Raw genomic sequence first — 19,387 nt, forward strand, 5'->3', positions numbered from 1 at the left:
TGTGACCTCCAGCTGCGTGACCTCCAGCTGCATGACCTCCAGCTGCGTGACCTCCAGCTATGTGACCTCCAGCTGTGTGACCTCCAGCTGCGTGACCTCCAGCTGCGTGACCTCCAGCTGTGTGACCTCCAGCTGCATGACCTCCAGCTATGTGACCTCCAGCTGCGTGACCTCCAGCTGCGTGACCTCCAGCTGTGTGACCTCCAGCTGAGTGACCTCCAGTTGTGTGACCTCCAGTTGCATGACCTCTGGCAAGTGGCTCTGCCCCTCCGTGCCTCAGCTTTCTTGGTGGGAAATGATGCGAATAACAGGATTCAGCCGACAGGGTGAGTCTGAGGGCTTGAGTGGGGGCGCGGTGCCAATCCTTAGCTGCTGGTGGCGATAATGTTATCTCCAAGTACAGCTCGCCACCCCTCCATGAGGACGGCCAGCGCCCACTGCAGCCAGAGAAAGCATTTCCAAACACAAAGACATGCCTGCTGACCACGGAAAATAACTCCCGCCCACTTCCTCCGCCGGAGTGCAGATCTGCAGGACGCAGCCCCCGGCACTGGCCTTCAGCCGCAGGGGTCTGACCGACACCCCTCCAGCCCCTCCGCCCTCCGCTCCAGCCACGGTCACCACGCCGGGGCCCTGCCTCTCAGCTCTTGCCCTCCTGTCCCCGCTGCCTGGCCCGCCGTCCTTGAGAACAGTGACGGAATGGGTCAAAGCGGGCTCTGGCTTCAAATTGTGCCTTGCATGCCCTCTCTGTGTGACCTCAGGCGAGTTTAGCTCTGGGCCTCAGTGTTCTCATCTGTAAAATGGGAACATGTACAGGACCTCACATCTTAGGAAGGATGAGACAAGCCAGTGAAGCTTAGAGCACAGAGCCCGGCCCACTGTCTCTTGAACACACAGATGGGAGGGTCCACGGGCCCATCAACCCAGAGATGTGGGTGGACATGATGCCCATGGGCGGGACCCCAGGGCCCTGCGGGCTCCGTGAGAGGCGGGCAGCGCAGCGGGCTGACGCTCATTCCTTCACCTTGCTTATCGCATGAATCCGTGGCATCTGTTTCCATCATGGTACTACGGTTAGGTGCCAACTTTGTTAACATCGGGGAAGCTGGGGGAGGCTGTGTGGAACTCTGCACTTTTCATGCAACATAAAAAGTTAAAATACATTCATTTAAATTCCATGTTTTGCCTGCTGCCGGGCGGGTAGGGGGAGCCCTCAGTGTCTTGTCCTGGTGCCTCCTTGACCCGACATGGCCACGCATCCAGGAGGGAACAGAACGGGCAGGTAACTGACCTTTCCCTCCAGCCTTCCCCAGCCCGCTCCCGGGGAGAGGGACCAGGTCTCTGGTGGGTGAGCCTGGGGAGGGTCGGGCAGGTGTGGCCAAAACTCCCTGCCCTCAGGACGGGGGGTTCTTCTTCCACCCCTGGGTCTAGGGGAAGGGGGGGTGCTGGGTGGGGGTGAGGCAGCGACCACTTGCAGCTGGCTCGGCAGGGAGCTACTGTGCACGCTCCTCCGCCAGGGGCACACCCAGGGCTCCATGGCATGCCTCAGAGCCTTTGCACATGCTGTTCCCTCTGCTGTGACACCCTTCCCCCCCTCGCCCAGGTGTTGACCAGCTCATTGGGCCTCGGGGCCTTGCCCAGCCAGCCATGCCTTCCTGAAGCCAGGTAGAACCGGCCCTGCCCTTCGGCACACGTCCGACCGACTGCCCGTGATGTGTCTGCATGTGCCTCTCCCTGGGACAGGGACCAACATGGACTCCTCTCTCTCCGCCTCACACGTGCTGCCTGGCAGATCCTGGGTGTCCACCCATGCTGAATGGATGGACTGATTCGAAAGTGCTGACGGGCTTTTATTGTTTTAAAATGCAAAATATAGGATTACTTCAGGCAAGCCTTTCATCCGGTAGACAGAAATCGTTTGAAATCTGGGGGAGGGGTCCCAGGGGCAGGAAAGTAACAAAACAGTTCCCATGGCGGACAGCGCTAGGCGCTGTGAGACCAGCCCGGGGCCTCCCGCCCAGCTCTGCCCACCTGTGGGCGCGGCTGCTCTGTCCTGGGGCCGCCGTGCATTGTGGGATACTCAGCAGCATCGTTGGCTCCTTCCCATTAGATGCCAGTAGCAGCTTCCTGTTGTGACAACAAAAACGTCTCCAGCCATTGCCAAGTCTGCCTCCGGGGGACAAAGTCAGGGCCGGACTGAGACCCGGGACCAGCACTGGGTAAGCACCCCCTCTGCCGCCCGGCATTGCCAAAGCCAAACCGCTCAGAATTGGCAAGGCCCGTCCAGGGCGCCCCTCGAGCTCTGACAACCACCACAGGCCCCAAGGCAGGGCCACGTGCCGCTGAGCCCGGGCCCCGACGGCTGCCAATCTCTTCCAGCGCCTGAAGGCTCGGCTTCCGATACTCAGAGCCCGCGGGCGGCCGGGAGCGGGCTGCGGGGTCATAGCTCCAGCGGTGACGCAGTGACCCGGCGACTGCCGCGGACGCTCCGGCTGAGCTCCCGGTGGAAGGCCAGGATCCTGGCGGGGCTCAGCAGCTCGGAGGGCGGGGGGCCGGCGGCCTGGGGGGCCGGGCAGGACATTCCGCCTCCGTCTCGCAGACGCTGCTCGGGGAGTCCCGGCGCCTCAGTGGCCACGGCCGGGCGAGGTCCAGGATCGGGCGTCGGCCCCGGAGGCAGGGGAGGCTGGAGGCGAGAGCATCATGAAAGGTCTCTGCCTCCCGGGCCCCCCGCTCCCACACGTTCCCCAGGGACAGATGGCGAGGACAGCTACCGTTTCCCAAGCACTTTCTGTGCCCGACCCCAAACACGCCTCACGCCTGAGCTCACGGCCTTCTGCTAAGTTCACCGAGGCCCACACCATCCCCCGGGCACAGGTGAGCCAGAGGAGACGGCGGGGGGCGGCTCGCACCCATGTCATCCAGGTGCCTGCCCAGACACGTGGTGGGTGGCCCCACGGAGCGGATGTCCTCTACAAGCCTCCTTGTTCCCAGTGGCAAGAGGTGGTGACCCTTCCCATCAGGAGGGAACCACTGTCTCCCAGACACCAGCCTTCTGCCCTGCCCTGCCCTGCCCTGCCCTGCCCAGCCCTGCCCAGAATTCGTCACATCAGTTTTCTCTGAATTCAGAGAGCTGCTCCGGCTCTGACCGGGTGGGGCATTTTGGACCAAACCTCCAGGAAGTACAATGGGGAAAGCGGAACGAAATATAACGGAAGAGCTCTTTGCACCAGCTGAGAGCTCCGGGGACTGTGCGGGTTTGTGGGGCGATCGCCAGAAGCAGGAGAAGCCAGGAATAGCTGGCACAGCCCCGGAGGCCGCCTGTCCCCTCCGCCGCCGGTGAAGGCGGGGTCTGCGCGTGAGGGTGGCAGCTGAGCGTGGAAGCCAAGCAGAGCTCCGGGGGTCACGGGGAGGCCACGGGCTTTGCCTAGGGCCCTGAAGGCTCTGCCCTAGGAATAAGCGTGAACGAGACAGGAAGCAGATGCCCTAAGTACGGAAGCAGCTGATGTGAGGCAGGTCTGCACCGGCCCAGCTGCCTGTCAGAAGCTGCAGGAATCCTCTCTGGATACAGACAATATCAAGCTCAACCTCAAATTATGATTTTTGCACAAGTTTCCATACACAGTGTCCAGCACTCACTGAAAAACAACCAGACACAGAACACACGATTTAATAAGAAACACAAACTAGCCCAGCAAAGTGTAGCTCAGTGGTTGAGCATTGTCCCCTGAACCAAGAGGTCACCGGTTCTATTCCCAGTCAGGGCCCGTGCCCCAGGGTTGCGGGCTCGATCCCCAGTAGGGGGCGTGCAGGAGGCAGCCGATCGATGATTCTCTCTCATTGATGTTTCGATCTCTCTCTCCCTTTTCCTTCCTCTCTCTCTCTCTCTCTCAAACCAATAAAAACATAGAAATAGAAAGAGACGAGGAGAGGAAACCAGTCTTGTGGTGTTGGCCATTTTCTCCTTCTTGGCCTGGTGATGCCCTCACGGGTGTGGGGCGCCCTGGGATATTCACGGAGCTGCCCATGCCGCGGGTGCCCTCTGTGTGTGTGACACACCTCCCATGGGAAGTGCCCTCTGTGTGTGTGACACACCTCCCATGGGAAGTGCCCTCTGTGTGTGTGACACACCGCCCATGGGAAGTGCCCTCTGTGTGTGTGACACACCTCCCATGGGAAGTGCCCTCTGTGTGTGTGACACACCTCCCAAGGGAAGTGCCCTCTGTGTGTGTGACACACCGCCCATGGGAAGTGCCCTCTGTGTGTGTGACACACCTCCCATGGGAAGTGCCCTCTGTGTGTGACACACCTCCCATGGGAAGTGCCCTCTGTGTGTGTGACACACCTCCCATGGGAAGTGCCATCTGTGTGTGTGACACACCTCCCATGGGAAGTGCCCTCTGTGTGTGTGACACACCGCCCATGGGAAGTGCCCTCTGTGTGTGTGACACACCTCCCATGGGAAGTGCCCTCTGTGTGTGACACACTGCCCATGGGAAGTGCCCTCTGTGTGTGTGACACACCGCCCATGGGAAGTGCCCTCTGTGTGTGACACACTGCCCATGGGAAGTGCCCTCTGTGTGTGACACACCTCCCATGGGAAGTGCCCTCTGTGTGTGACACACTGCCCATGGGAAGTGCCCTCTGTGTGTGTGACACACCGCCCATGGGAAGTGCCCTCTGTGTGTGTGACACACCGCCCATGGGAAGTGCCCTCTGTGTGTGTGACACACAGCCCATGGGAAGTGCCCTCTGTGTGTGTGACACACCTCCCATGGGAAGTGCCCTCTGTGTGTGTGACACACCTCCCATGGGAAGTGCCCTCTGTGTGTGTGACACACCGCCCATGGGAAGTGCCCTCTGTGTGTGTGACACACCTCCCATGGGAAGTGCCCTCTGTGTGTGTGACACACCTCCCAAGGGAAGTGCCCTCTGTGTGTGTGACACACCTCCCAAGGGAAGTGCCCTCTGTGTGTGTGACACACCGCCCATGGGAAGTGCCCTCTGTGTGTGTGACACACCTCCCAAGGGAAGTGCCCTCTGTGTGTGTGACACACCGCCCATGGGAAGTGCCCTCTGTGTGTGTGACACACCTCCCATGGGAAGTTTATTTAAGAAGGCCCTCTCACCTCCGGAGGACCCAGTCGCGCTGTCTGTGCTGGCCACTCCGCCGCAGTCACGGGCCAGGGCTCCGGACTCCACGGTCTTGGGAGGGCGCTGTCCATGTCAGGACTCAGGAGAGCGCTCTGAGCTGGAAGAGGATGGTCTCAGTCAGGCCTCCACCAGAGGTCCAAAGTCAGCACGTCTCGGAGCCTTGTCCTAACCCTTTTCATTCCCAGATCCCCACGCCCGTGATCAGGCCCTCTCAGGGGCCTGGAACTCTCCACGTGCCTCCTCCACACGCCTCTGATGGTTCTGTCATGGTCTTGGGCAGCCTAAACACCGCCTTCCTGCCTCGCCTTCCCCTGCCTGGCCGTGGGCTCCTTCTGCTCTGGGACCGGCTCATCTTTGTAAACAGCACCTGCCTGGGAGCGCAGGGCAGCCTCCCAGCGATGCGGGAAGAATAAGTGACTCAGTCAATCTAGTACACTTCCTTCCTTCCTTCCTTCCTTCCTTCCTTCCTTCCTTCCCTTCTTCCTTCCTTCCTCCTTCCTTCCTTCCTTCTTCCTTCTTCCTTCTTCCTTCCTTCCTCCTTCTTCCTTCCTTCCTTCCTTCCTTCCTTTCCTCCTTCCTCCTTCCTTCTTCTTCCTTCCTTCCTTCCTTCCTTCCTTCCTCCTTCCTCCTTCCTTCCTTCCTTCCTTCCTTCCTCCTTCCTTCCTTCTTTCTTCTTCCTTCCTTCCTTCCTTCCTTCCTTCCTTCCTTCTTCCTTCCTTCCTTCCTTCCTTCTTCCTTCCTTCCTTCCTTCCTTCCTTCCTTCCTTTTTCCTTCCTTCTTTCTTCCTTTCTTTCTTTCATTTATTTATTTAAAACATGTATTTTATTGATTTTAGAGCGAGAAGAAGGGAGAAGGATAGAGAATAGAAACATCAATGAGAGGGAACCATTGATTGGCTGCCTCCTGCACACCTGCTATACCTCCTACTGGGGATCGAGCCCACAGCCCTGGTATGTGCCCTGACCAGGAATCGAACCAGTGACCTCTTGGATCCTAAGTCAATGCTCAACCACTGAGCCCAACTGGCCGGCCCACTTCCTTCTTTTGAGGTTGAGGAAGCCGAGCCCAGACAAGGAAGGAGACTTACACCAACTAATGGCCAAAGCAGGACCACCAAAACGCATGCCCCTCCACCTGTGAGAACAGAGCAGCTACAAACTGAGGACAAATCTCTCTTCTTGGGTCAGGCACTAGCCACTCCCGAGAAAGGTCACATTACCCGCCTTCGGAAGATCAGCATCGGGGGCTCAGAGAGGTCAACGAACTCACCCAAGGTCACCCAGCTGTCAGAACAGAACCTCGTAGTAAGAGCGGCTCCCTGAGCAGGTCTCGAGAGGAGCGCAGTTACCTGAAGGTAACGCCCCCCACGCTGCCGTCTGAACCGGGACAGCTGTTCTCACTGATCTCACAGGAGTGCCCGTTGCCTCTCGCCTTAAAAGGCTTTTTATTTTCAGGGGAACTGCGGGCTGGGGAGCTGGGCCATTCTGCAGCGGCAGCGTTTTTCTAACCTGTTCTCCTGAGTTGTGAAGCGGGAAGGCAGCGTGAGCAGGGAAGGGAGGGGGAGCGGCTCAGTTCCTCCTCGTCTGCACTTGACGTGGGTGTTTCCCTGCCCCTCCCCCCGGCAGGTCCTGCCCGAGCCGCACTGACCTGTCACAGCCGCTGGCGTCTCCGGCTCCCCGGCGGGGTGGCGGCGGGCCTGGAAGAAGAGACATCCCAGCAGTTACCCTGCATGACCGGGAGGGAGCTTACACAGGTGACGGCCGGACAGAGCAGGGCCGCACGCAGAGTACCCCCCAGCTTCCTGCCCACCGACCAGCGGGGGAGGCCGGGCCAGGCCTGCGCAGGTGAAGCTGCCGGCCGGCCGCTCACTGGCCAGGTCAGGTGACCCAGCCCGCCCCCTCCATCTGCAGGTGGAGACGCCAACACTGGCTTGCAGGGTTTTGTCAGAACCAAATGAGAACGGAGGTCTGCTAACTGCCCCCCAGGAGAGCAGGCAGATCAGGCCCTGCCCTAAGGCCCCGCCCCCCACGTACATTTTTGGGGAATATTCTAAACGTCCTGAAAGGCAGGCGCTAAAGAGAACCGGATCGCCTGGGTCCCCGGAGGCCCAGCCGGGGCTGCTGGTTTGATGAGTGAGGGGGTGTAGGGCGCTGGGTCTCGCTGCGGCGTTTCAGAGGAGCCTCCACTTCTGCAGGCCCGGGTCCGGGTCTTGTTACTGAGCCCTGGCGGAGAGCGGGCCCTTTCCAGGAGGAGGAGGGGAGAGGCAGAGCGGGGGCCGAGGGGGAGGCCGCATGGCAGCTTCCAGGCCTCTCCCTCCCTCCCCCGGGCTGTGGCCCAGCCCCCGACTCCCCCAAGGAAGACCGGCTCCGGTTGTGCTCAGTAAACGTTTGTGGGATGAAGTGGCAGAGCTGGGTTTTGTGGTTTGTGGGGGGATCAGAGAGGCGTCCCCCGATCGTGAAAACGGGGTTATTCTTAGAGAGCTGGATTGTAAAATAAAGCAAGACAGGTCCGCAGACTCAGTCACCTCAGAAGGAGGGGGTGGAAGCTTATAACTGGCCATGGCCTTTCAAAAGGTCTGGGGGGACCCCCGGCCCACGGGGAGACGTGTCCAGGAACAGGGGCCCCTCCTCCCAGGAAATAATACATCAGGCTGAGGGCACCTGACGCTCCCTATCCCCATCCTAGGCTCCCAAGCAACCTCCGATCATAAATGCTCATCACTAACAAATGAATGAATGAATGAATGAATGAATGAGCCTGAATTCCCGATGACTCCACTAGAGGGGAGGCCATGCTGACATTTTCCCATCCCCACACTGGATACTTCCTGTGCATCGTTCTGTTTCTCAGAGGAAATGAATAAATTCGTGTGCGGGTTTGTACATCAGTCTCTGTGAACTTGCTCACTGTAGGTCAGCCTGTGCAATCCCAGTGGCCATCCCAGTTCTAGTTTCAGAGCCGGCAGGACTGGAGCAGCCCTGGAGGGCGGGGCTCCCCCTGCCTGACTCCTCCCCCAGGTGACGGACTCCTCCTGGTCTCAGGCCCTGAAACTTGGCTTCAGTTGGCCTCAGTCAACTGCGCCAGCCGTTCCAACAGCATGCTGGCCGCGCCCCTCAGCACTCTCTGGCCTGGAGAGGTGGGAAGAGACCAGCACGGGCTGGGGTCTGAGGCGGTGGATTCAAAGGCTGCTCTGCACCACGTCGCCGTGTGGCCCCGAGCAGGCCCGCGGCCTCCAGGTCTCCATCTTCTCCGCTGTGTGGGGCTTGGACCAGGGTCAGCCGAGGCTCTCTGCAGGCCGTGGGGCAGGACGGATGGAGAAGATGGGCTTTGCAGAGGCCGGGCTGAGGAGGCGGAGGGGGAGACGCTGGCCTGGGGCTCAGCTGCCGAGAGCAGGAGCCCGGAGACCGGGGCCGCTGCGCCCACAGCAGGAGCTGCATTGCACCCGCACACCATTGCTGGCTGGTCCTCGGAACGGGGTTGCACACCTGTGTGTGTGTGTGTGTGTGTGTGTGAGAGTGTGAGTGTGTGTAAGAGTGTGTGTGTGTGTATGTGTGTGTATGTGTGTATGTGTGTGAGTGTGTGTGTGTGTGTTTGTGAGTGTGTGTGAGTGTGTGTGTGTGAGTGTGTGTGTGTGTGAGAGTGTGTGTGTGAGTGTGTGTGTGAGTGTGTGTGAGAGTGTGTGTGAGTGTGTATGTGTGTATGAGTGTATGTGTGTGAGTGTGTGTGTGAGTGTGTGTGTGTGTGTGTGTGTATGTGTGTATGAGTGTATGTGTGTGTGAGTGTGAGTGTGTATGAGAGTGTGTGTGTGTGTGTGTATGTGAGTGTGTGTATGAGTGTATGTGTGTGTGAGTGTGTGTGAGAGTGTGTGTGTGTGTGTGTGAGTGTGTGTGAGAGAGTGTGTGTGTGTGTGTGAGTGTGTGTGAGAGTGTGTGTGTGTGTGTGAGTGTGTGTGTGTGTGTGTGTGTGTATGTGTGTATGAGTGTATGTATGTGTGAGTGAGTGTGTGTGTGTGTTGTGTGTGTGTGAGCGTGTGTGTGTGTGGGTGTGTGTGTGTGTGTGTGTGTGTGTGTGTGCACATGCAAACTGGTGTGGGCAGGCTCGGCTGAGCACCCGTGGGTGCTGCGCACACAGATGCCAGGACTGCTGTTCAGGGCCAGGCAGACCCAGGAGCGCCTTTCCCAGACCTGGGGCAGAACTGGCCGCCGTCACCTGCTGCACTCCCTGGGGCTGTGTGACCCTGAGTCAGACTCCCAACCTCTCTGAGCCTGTTTCCTCTTTCACTGACCAGGAGGAGAAGATCCTCATTCATTTAACTCATTATTCATTCATTCACCTGAAACTCCCTGAGCAGCTTCTCTGTGCCAGGAACTAGGGAGACAGATGGCTGTGGCGGCTCTGGCCCCTGCAGAGAGGTGCCAACCAAACTCCCGCCACATCAGGGGGAAAGTTCCTCCCACGTGACCCCCTCAGGCATATCCACATGCCTTGGAGGACGGAGGGAGTGTGGCTAACTCTGTGGACTGGGGGATTCAGAGCAAGCTCCCTAGGCAAGGTTGTACTCAAACTGTGCCCCGAAGGATGGACAGGAGGCTGGAGGGCAAACAAGGATCTTGCCAGAGGAAGCGGCACGTGCTAAGGTCCTGAGGCACACGGGAGAGAGCCTTCTGGTGAAGAACGGCACAGTGCTAGGTGACACTGAGCTCAAGCCGCTGTTGGTGCGTCTGTCTCCTGCACTTTAAGGGTAAGGATGGCCACACCCCCTTCCCATGCCAGCCCTGAGCACAGGTGCCGGCACAGAGGAAGCATTCAGGGCGTGTTCCCCGCGGGGTCGGGGGCACAGGGAGAAAGGGGGGGACAGTGCAGGCCAGGCAGGTGGACCGGGTCACTTGCCCACAGCCCCCACAGGAAGAGGGACAGGGCTGCCTCTGGGAACTGACCTCTGGGGCCCCGGGAGGCAGGAAGGTGGCGGTGTACTCGGCCAGCGCCACGTCGTCTACCATGCTGCGCACCGTCTGGCAGAGCAGGCGATCGGCCGGCCCGTGGCGGCTCAGCTCCCGCAGCAGGTGCGTGAGCAGGTGGTTCCTGTCCCGGCACTTCTGGACCAGGGAGGCCAGCTTGGCCTGGGGGACGAAGACGCAGCCGGTGGGTCCTCGGACACAGGGCGTCCAGGGGCTGGGGCATCGGCTCCCTATTCTGCACCCCCGCCCCGCCTGCGCGCAGCCCTCCCGGGAATGAGCCCAGGCGCCCGCCGGAGTCAGCGGGTTTGGGAGTGAGCGCCCTCTGCCACCCTCCCTCCCAGGCCTTTCACAGGACACAGAGGGTCGCATCTCTGATGGGAAACAAGCTTTTCTGAGAGGCCTTCTCTGTTACCTTCAGAGGGGTCACAGCCAAGGTCGCCTCGTGTTGCTTTCTCTGAAGTTCGTCAACCTGGAGAAGACACGTGTTGACAGGGCTGAGCCGTTGTCCCCCGCCCCTGCCTCCCCGCGGTGGCTCACCCAGGCCGGCTGTGTCCCCTCCTCTCCCGGGGACACAGGAAGTCTCGGGGGAACGGCCTCTCCCGTCACCTGTCACCTCGGCAGGGTCGGGAGCAGGGGCGCCCTGAGCACGGGCGAGCGAGCCCCACATCAGCTCCGCCGCCCCTCCCTCAGGAAGAAAGCCTTCCCGGGTCCCCGCCAGGTGCCAGAGGCCCTGGCGCCACGTCACCCCTGCGGGTTCCCGGCCCGGCCACTCCCCGGAACGGTGGCCTGTGCGAGCCACTTCCTCTGCCTCCATTTCCCCATCTGTGGGTAACGTTAGTGCACATGCAGGGGTGGTGACTGCAGCCGGGACTCCGTGAATGAGGACCAGGCCTGGCACCCGGTCAGCACCCCAGGACTGTGCACCAGGGCTACACTGGGCCTTGCAGCCCCGCCCAGCGCCGGCTGAACCAAGAGATCCGGGTGCCCGTGGAGCAGGACCGCCCGGCCAGGCCTACCCGAGTGCCTGACCCACAGCATCACAGGCCGCTCCACGGAGGGCGTCCGAGTTCTCACTCACTCTCCTGTCCCCACAGCAAAAGTCCTTCTCCTCCTCCCACCTCTCTGACCCCTAAGCACACGCCCGGAATAGAATGCGTGTGGGGTGTAATGAAGCTACATGCAGAATGCCCTGCATCTTGGTTTTGTTTTGTTTTGTTTGTTTTGTTTGTTTTATTGTTGTTGTTGTTAATCCTCTCACCCAAGGATATTTTTCCACTGATTTTTAGAGAGTGGAAGAGAGAGGGAAAGACAGAGAGAAACATCGATGTGAGAGAAACACATTGGTTGGCTGCCTCCTGCACGTCCCACAATGGGAACAGAGCCTGCAACCCGGGCATGTGCCCTTGACCGGAATCGAACCCGGGACCCTTCAGTCCACAGGCCAACGCTCTATCCACTGAGCCAGACCGGCTAGGGCTCATCTTGTTTTTTTCATTTGATTTAATATCGTGGTGTGATTTCCATGTCAGCACAAATGGATCACGTTCTTTTACAGTCTTGCCTGTTATTTCATCGTGAGGCTGAAACGTAATTCATTAGCTAATTCTTATTTTGAAAATGCATGTTGCCCCTGCTCCTTTATCTGCAGACCAGGGACCACTGTATCTGTATTGCGGCTCCTTCCTGGATAAGCCCAGAGTAGAAGGCCAGCTCCTAGCGGACTGTCTGACGCTGGGAGGCGCCTGGCGATTGGCAGGCGTGGGGCAAGCCTTCTCTCTGCTTCGGTGTAGGAAACGGCCTGACTCCATTGCTGTGAGCCGTGTACCGGCCGTTTCCAGCCACAGAGTCAACGAGAAGAGAGTGAGAAGACAACAGACGAGAGAAGGCATTTCCAAATCAGATCCCGAACAAGGGACATGACATACAGCAAATTCTTACAGCTCAACAACAGCAAAAGGCAACTACAAGATGCACAGAGGGTCTGAACAGACTTTCTCCAAAGATCTACGCATCTCCAAGGAGCACCTTTTTAAAACTGAGATCATTACAGCTTCACCCGCAGCTGTAAGGGGTCACGCAGAGTCCCCCGGAGAGTTGGCTGGCTTCCCCTGAAGGGAGCATTTGTCAGTTCATTATATCGATACACCCACCAGCTCCATTCAGGCTTTTCCGGCTTGCTTGTACGTGTGTGTGTGTGTGTGTGTGTGTGTGTGTGTATATGTGTCTGTCTGTGTATGTCTGTCTGTGTCTGTGTATATGTGTATGTCTATGTGTCTCTGTGTGTACGTGTGTTTGTGTCTGTATGTGTGTGTGTCTGTGTGTGTCTATCTGTGTGTCTGTGTGTACCTGTGTCTGTGTACCGGGCTCTATGCAGTTTCATCACCTGTGTAGGTTCACGTCTCCACCACACAGACAGGTCCCTGAACAGGTCGGACGCCACCGGATCTGTGTTCTTTTTAGAGTGGACAGGTGAGCTGCATGGAGGTTTTCTCTCTATGCTGCCCTGTACTTTGACAATCTGACCAATACTAACCAGTTGCTGGAAATGGCCAGTGAGAGCTGACCCGGTTCCTTCTTCCGTTCTCAAAACTTCCCGGAGGGTGGGGCCCCCGGTTCACGAGAGAGGCCGCCCTGCCCGCCTACCTGGCCCTGGAGCTGGTCCCGGCGACGGAGGGCCTGGTCGCGGGCCGCCTGCAGCTGCCGGCCGGCAGACGCCCGGTCCCTGAGCTGGCACTGCAGGGTCCGCACCTGGTGGTGGAGCCGCCGGACACGCAGCCGGAGGGCCTCCTCCGCGGTCTCGGCCTCGGCCTCGGCGCCCGGGGGCTGCGGGACACAGACTCAGTGACAGTCTCAGCTTACCTGCCAAGTAAGGGGCCTTCGCAAATGCATTTCTTGTCGTTGGTCCTCACCTGAGAATAATGTTTCCGTTGATTTTTAGGGAGAGGGGAAGGGAAGGGAAAGAGAGAGACACACACAACGATGTGAGACAGACGCATCTCCTGGCTGCCTCCCGGACACGCCCCACCTGGGACTGGGGATCGAACCCGCAACCGAGGTAGGTGCCCGTGACCGGGAATCAAACCCGAGCCCCTTTAGTGCTCGGGGCCCGTGCTCTAACCACTGGGCAACGGGGGGAAGGGCAGGTTTTTTTCTGCTTACGTTCTCCTAACAGTTAAAAACTTCGAGAAGGTAAAGGAGCAGAAATCACTCCTAATCCTATGAGCCGGCATCACCATCATCACGACCCACGTGTGTTCTTCCCCTTCGCTCTGCGCTCTTACACACGCGCTCATATCGTGTGGGTGTGAGTGTGTGGCCCGTGCTGAGCTTCTCCAGGGTGGGTGTCGGGCGCAGGTCTGGGAAACTGAGGTCTGACAGTAACATCTTAAAACATTATTTTCTAAAAAATCTCTTTCGCCTGTATTTTCAAAGGCATGGGGACAGCCCGGCATTTCGGAGTGTGACTGACAGCCGGGCGGTCACCACTGCCCTGAGCACAGGGTGGCGAGTGGAGTTTCATGTTCAAACCCAACTGTGAGCGGCTCCTTACAGGGACGCTTCATAGAGCATTTGTAGGAAACAGAAGATACTGCGTTTTAAACAGCTTTCTTTTAAAACTATATTTTTTTATTGATTTCAGAGAGGAAGGGGAGAGAGAGAGAGAGAGAGAGAGAGAGAGAGAGAGAGAGAGAGAGAGAGAGAGAAACATCAATGATGAGAGAGAATCGACCGGCTGTGGAGCCTGTAACCCCGGTATATGCCCTGACCGGAAATCGAACCCTGATCTCCTGGTTCATAGGCGAGCCATGTGGCCGGGCTAAACAGTTTTATTAAACCCGTGCAAAGTGGTCCCTCACTGTGGGTCCCACGCAGCGGGTGGAGGAGAGGGAGCCGTGGGGACTGTGGTTAAGTAATTGGGCTGCTGCTGCCCCCAGTGGCCTGGAGTCTGCATTTTTATTGTTAAGAGCATTTATGCAGACACCCAGGCGTGCACATACATACACGCATGCCCACATATCTGTGTTTCTTTCCTTTGTTTATATATATATTTTTATTGACTTCAGAGAGGAAGGGGAGGGAGGGAGAGATAGAAATATCAAGGATGAGAGAGAATCATGGATCGGCTGCCTCCTGCACGCGCCCTACTGGGGATTGAGCCCGCAAACCAGGCCTGTGCCCTTGACCGCAATCAAACCCAGGACCCTTCCGTCTGCAGGCTGACGCTCTACCCACTGAGCACACTGGCTAGGGCTTACTTTCTATATAAAATTCAGTCTATATCTTTGTGGCCCTGCTCCCTCTGGCCACGCCAGGAGCAGCTGTCCATGTCACGAGAGGATGCTGAAGACGCGGTGCGCGGCCCTGTGGCCTGCTGGGTGCTCAGGTTAGCCTAGACACCGCTCACTGACCCCCCGGGCCTGTGTTTTCTCACCGGTCAATGGCGGTGGCGGCGGCGCCTCCTCTCCGAGCTGCGGGAGGGTGGGTGGCATGCGTGAGGGGGTGGGCACAGTCTAGAACGTTAGCAAGAGGAGATGAGGCAGCTACGCAGAGTCAACCTACCTGGTGGCCGCTGCCCAGGGGCGTCAGCGCCAGCCCTGGGCCCGCAGAGCGCCGCGGTCCGTCCTCTTTCCCCACCGCGGCCTCTTCCACTCCCGTCCCACGGATGTCTCCCGGCAGGACACCGGACACACCGGCCCTTCTCCCGACCAGCGGAGGAGTGGCCGCCTCAGCTCCACGCCTGGGACTCTCTGTGCCCGCGGGAGGGCCCACCCTCTCTCCTCCGGGCAGACCCGTGTCCTTCTCCAAGGGCGGCCCAGGGGCTCCCGCCGTCAGCGGCTCTGAGGGCGGACTCGCCTGCACCGCCCTGTCCACAGCCCCCACCTTGTCCACGGCGCCCACCTTGTCCACGGCGCCCACCATGTCCACGGCGCCCACCTTGTCCACGGCGCCCACTTTGTCCACGGCGCCCACCTTGTCCACGGCGCCCACCTTGTCCACGGCGCCCACCTTGTCCACGGCGCCCACTTTGTCCACGGCGCCCACCATGTCCACGGCGCCCACCTTGTCCACAGGGCCCACCTTGTCCACAGCGCCCACCTTGTCCACGGCGCCCACCTTGTCCACGGCGCCCACCATGTCCACGGCGCTCACCTTGTCCACGGCGCCCACCTTGTCCACGGCGCCCACCTGGTCCACCGCCACCTGGCTTTTCCCCTGGGGGCGCTGCTCCGCTCCCCGGAGACGCCCCGCGTCTGAGCTCACCCCCAGGGCGACCTCCCTCTCCAGGACCCGGATCCTGCGCAGCAGGTGCGCGTTCTCCCCGCGAAGGGCCCCGATCATGTCCTCTATCCCCAGCACCACCTCCCTGACCAGCTCTTTGTAGCCCAGCCCGAGCTCCGAGATCAGCGCCTTGAGCTCCCGGTTCTCCTGGGCGGCGTCCTGCATGAGGCCCCGGCACCGCCGGGCGCCCGCGGACACGGCCGTCTGCAGCCGGCCCAGCCCCCGCCGCAGGCTCTCGTTCTCCTCCTCCAGCTCGGAGATCCGGCGGTAGCTCCTCCCGTTGCAGTCCTCCAGGTCGGCGAGGAGCTGCAGGTACTGGTCCAGCTCCCCGCGCAGGCGGGAGACGTCGCCCAGCAGCGCCCCGTTGTCCCGCTCGAGCGCGGAGACTCTGCCCGCCTGCCTCTCGCTCTGCGTCCGGAGGGCCCGGATGGTTCCCTGGCATCGCTCCCGGTCTCGCCGAAGCCGGGCGTTGTCCTGTAAAACGCGGCTCCTCTCCTCCTTCAGTCCGGCGACCAGCCGACGAAACCGGCTCCTGGTGCGCTCCAGGGCCCTCGGTGGCGGACGGGGGCTCTGGCCCAGCTCCGAGGGCCCCCCTGGGCCGGGGCGCAGGTCCCCCGAATCAGGCCCCGCCCCTGGGAGAACATGGCCGGTGCCCAGGGCCTCGGTCTCTCCTGGCCTCACGTCTTCACGACTCCCCTCGGGGCCTGCTGCCTTCGCCGGACCCGTCTCCCAAGCCTCGGTGCGCTCCCGGCCACTGCGCCCTGCAGAGCCCCCGTCCTCCCCCGCCAACGGGGCCGCCGCGCACCCCCAGCCCCCGCTCCCACGCCTCAGGACCGACAGCTGCAGGAAGCAGGCCTCCATCTCCTCCGCGAACGCCTCTATTGTGAGCGCAGGCCCGGCCTGTCCTTCGCGTGGGGGCGTCGGGGGCCTTGGGGGCCTGGCAGGTTGGGCTCCCGCGGGCGAGAAGGCCCGTGTGGGAGGCAGCAAACCGCCCTCTCCCCCGAGGAAGAGGGTTTCCTCCGCCTCCCATTCCTTGGCGCCCACGCTGGATCCTTCCAGACACAGCGGCTGCTCCTGGCCGGGCCCCCCATCCCCGGGGCGTTCCTCCAGCAGCAGCGGGGCAGTGACGGCCCACAAGGGGCTGTCCTCGTGGCCCTGGGGGCTCCTGGGGGCTCCGTCCTCCTCCGGGAGCTGAGCGCCGGGTGGAGACGGCCCTTTGGCACCGTGAGGCCTGAAGGAGGCGGCTGCGGAGGCCTCTTCCCCCTCCTCCTCCTCCTCCTCCTCCTCCTCCTCCTCCCCCTCCTCCCCCTCCTCCTCCTCCTCCTCCGCCTCCTCCTCCTCCTCCTCCTCCTCCTCCGATGGAAACCCTCCTAGGAGCCCCCACACGTGCCCTTCCACCCGCCGTCTGCTGCCCAGGGACAAGGGGCCCTCGGTGGCCGTGGCGGCCTCCCCCTGGGGAAGAGGCGGGGGGAGCTCCCACCCGGGCCGAGGGCAGGAGGCGGCCAGGGGCCCGGAAGCCCCACGTGTGTTCTGCAGGCCTCCCAGGGCATCAGCACCGTCCTCCACGCTGGGGTCCTCCTGACTTCCCTGACGCCGCTGGCACCTGTCCCTGAGGTCTTCCTCCTTCCTGCCCCATGTCCTGCTCGCCCCCCACGCCTCGGCTCTCCACTCCGCGGCTCCTCCTCCCTCCTCCCACGGGCCACTCTGATCGCCGGGCCCTGTCCCAGGAAAGCGGTGGGATGGAGTCTGTGGGGTCTCCCGGCAGAGGGGGGCTCCGTGGCTCCCTGTCGGGGGGTGGTTCCAGCAAGACTGTCCCACGGCTCGGGGCGCAGGCAGGGGCGCAGCGTCCAGCCCCTGTTGGATCTGGGGCTCTGGAAACACGGCCTGGAGCAGCAGGGCAGCGGGGCCACCGGCGGGCCCCCAGGGCGGGAGCACGGACGTCTGCACCAGGAGGAGGGACTCCTGGGCCGCGGTGGCTGCTGGCCTCTGCGCGGGGATCCAGGCCAGCTCCGCGGGGAGGAGGGAGGCGTCGGCGCTCTGCCCCGAGGGGCAGCCACAGAGCAGGAGGAGAGTCTGTCCATGCGGGGCAGGCTCAGCCGGAGCAGGCTAGGAGGGAAGAGAGGAGAGGTGGGAATCAGCCCCCTCCGCCACGTACCCCCTTCTACCCCGTCTCCTCATGTCCCGGGGCTTCCTCACCAGCCACATAGGCCTCCCTAACGCACCCCAGGGCCTGGGCACCTGCTCTGCCCTCTGCCCAGAATGCCCTTCGCCCAGAGCCCTCCTGGCTCACCCCTGGCTCCGTTCATCTCCCCTCACAAGGTACTTCCTCAGAAAGGCCCCCCTGCACGTCCACTCCCTGCCATTGAAGCCGCTTTCTCCTGCACGGCACCCCCACCCCGTGTCTGTGTGCGAGGGCGCAGCTCCTCTACCGCCCGCCCTGTCCAGCGCGGTGGCCACGGGCCTACGGGGCTTTTCCAGAGGGAAACGCAAGGAGAGTCAGCGCTCGGTTCTGCGGCCCCAGGGCCCGTGTCAAGTGCTGCACGGCTGCCATCCTGCACAGCAGGGATGCAGAACGGGGCGGCGTCCAGAAGGTTCTGGGGGCGGCGGGGTGCAGACTGCTTCCCAGGCAGGGGCCCTGGCCTGGAAGAGTGCCGGGCACATGGGTGCTCCATAGATACCTTCAAGTGTATTTTATCGTTTTTACTAGAGGCCTGGTGCACAAAATTTGTGCACAAGGAGATGTGTCCCTCAGCCCAGCCTGCACCCTCTCCAATCTGGGACCCCACCAGGATTGGGCCTAAACAGGCAGTCGGACATCCCTCTCACAATCCAGGACTGCTGGCTCCAACTGCTTGCCTGCCTGTCTGCCAGCCTGATCACTCCCTAACCACTCCCCTGCCGGCCTGGTTGCCCCCAACTACCCTCCCCTGCTGGCCTGGTCACCCCTAACTGCCCTCCCCTGCTGGCCTGGTTCCCCCCCAACTGCCCTCCCCTGCCAGCCTGGTTGCCCCCAACTGTCCTCCCCTGCAGGCTTGGTTGCCCCCAACTGCCCTCCTCTGCTGGGTCAGTCACCCCTAACTGCCCTCCCTTGCAGGCCTGGTTACCCACAACTGCCCTCCCCTGCTGCCATCTTGTGGTGGCCATCTTGTGTCCACATGGGGTGGCCATCTTTGACCACATGGGGATGGCCATCTTGTATGTTGGAATGATGGTCAATTTGCATATTACTCTTTTATTATATAGGATTCCGTTCGTTTTCCAGAGAGGAGGACTGGCCCCACTCAGAACTGACCCAGCCTGGGCTGGGCCTCGGCCTGCAGGGAGGGAGGGGCCCTCGGGCTCACATGTGACCACGGCCGCCCTGCCCACGGGCTGGCCAGTCTTCCCACCCACCGCCCCTGCGCCGCCCGTCCTGTCCTCCTGTCTAACTCCATCCTGCCGCCTGGATGGAGCCGGGGGCCAGTTTCTTCCAACCCCACAGGGTGGCTTAGGGTGTGCCAGCACACACACACGTGCACATGCACACACATGCATGCACACGTGTGTGTGTGCACACACACAGGCACACACACGCACACAGCGCCTCGGGGCAGGACATGAATGAAGGAAGAAGCAGGGAAGACCCTCTGCTGAGCCCCAGAACCAGCCAGGCGGAGCGGCCTGAGCTCTGCTCACGTGCCTCTGCCCTTCATTTGCAGGAAACGCTGGGCCTCAAAGCGAGCCAGGCAGGGCCGGGGGGCTGGGGGAGGGGGTCGGCTCCTGACCCTCGGGGGACAGATGGGCGGAGTGTGGGCTGCAGAGCCAGAGCTCGGGTCCAGCCCCCAGGGCTGTGCGGCCTTGGGGAATCACAGCTCTTGGGGTCCCAGAGCCTCCTCTGCAGAACAGGGGCGTGGCTCCTGCCTCCCAGCTGGTTGGAAGTTTCCATGGGATGAGGCATGACAGGTGGCAGCTGGGCCTGGCACACAGCTGGGGGTCTTTACCCGCTCCTCCCACCTCCC

General features: G+C 61.2%; 1 protein-coding gene across 1 annotated transcript in view; it reads right to left on the bottom strand.

Annotated features, from left to right (window-relative positions):
* Positions 1 to 2,440: 2,440 nt before the first annotated feature.
* Positions 2,441 to 19,387, bottom strand: part of C2H4orf50 (chromosome 2 C4orf50 homolog) — a 36,417-nt gene continuing 19,470 nt past the window's right edge. The window contains exons 6-14 of the mRNA XM_054722429.1: positions 16,756 to 17,495; positions 15,312 to 16,620; positions 14,670 to 14,990; positions 12,753 to 12,932; positions 10,522 to 10,578; positions 10,089 to 10,271; positions 6,799 to 6,847; positions 5,127 to 5,248; positions 2,441 to 2,683 (exon numbers count right to left, since the gene is read on the bottom strand). Coding sequence (XP_054578404.1) covers positions 2,441 to 2,683; positions 5,127 to 5,248; positions 6,799 to 6,847; positions 10,089 to 10,271; positions 10,522 to 10,578; positions 12,753 to 12,932; positions 14,670 to 14,990; positions 15,312 to 16,620; positions 16,756 to 17,495 — 3,204 coding nt within the window. The remainder of the gene's footprint in view (positions 2,684 to 5,126; positions 5,249 to 6,798; positions 6,848 to 10,088; positions 10,272 to 10,521; positions 10,579 to 12,752; positions 12,933 to 14,669; positions 14,991 to 15,311; positions 16,621 to 16,755; positions 17,496 to 19,387) is intronic.

Source organism: Eptesicus fuscus, chromosome 2 (assembly GCF_027574615.1).
Source record: "Eptesicus fuscus isolate TK198812 chromosome 2, DD_ASM_mEF_20220401, whole genome shotgun sequence".
NCBI lineage: Eukaryota > Metazoa > Chordata > Mammalia > Chiroptera > Vespertilionidae > Eptesicus > Eptesicus fuscus.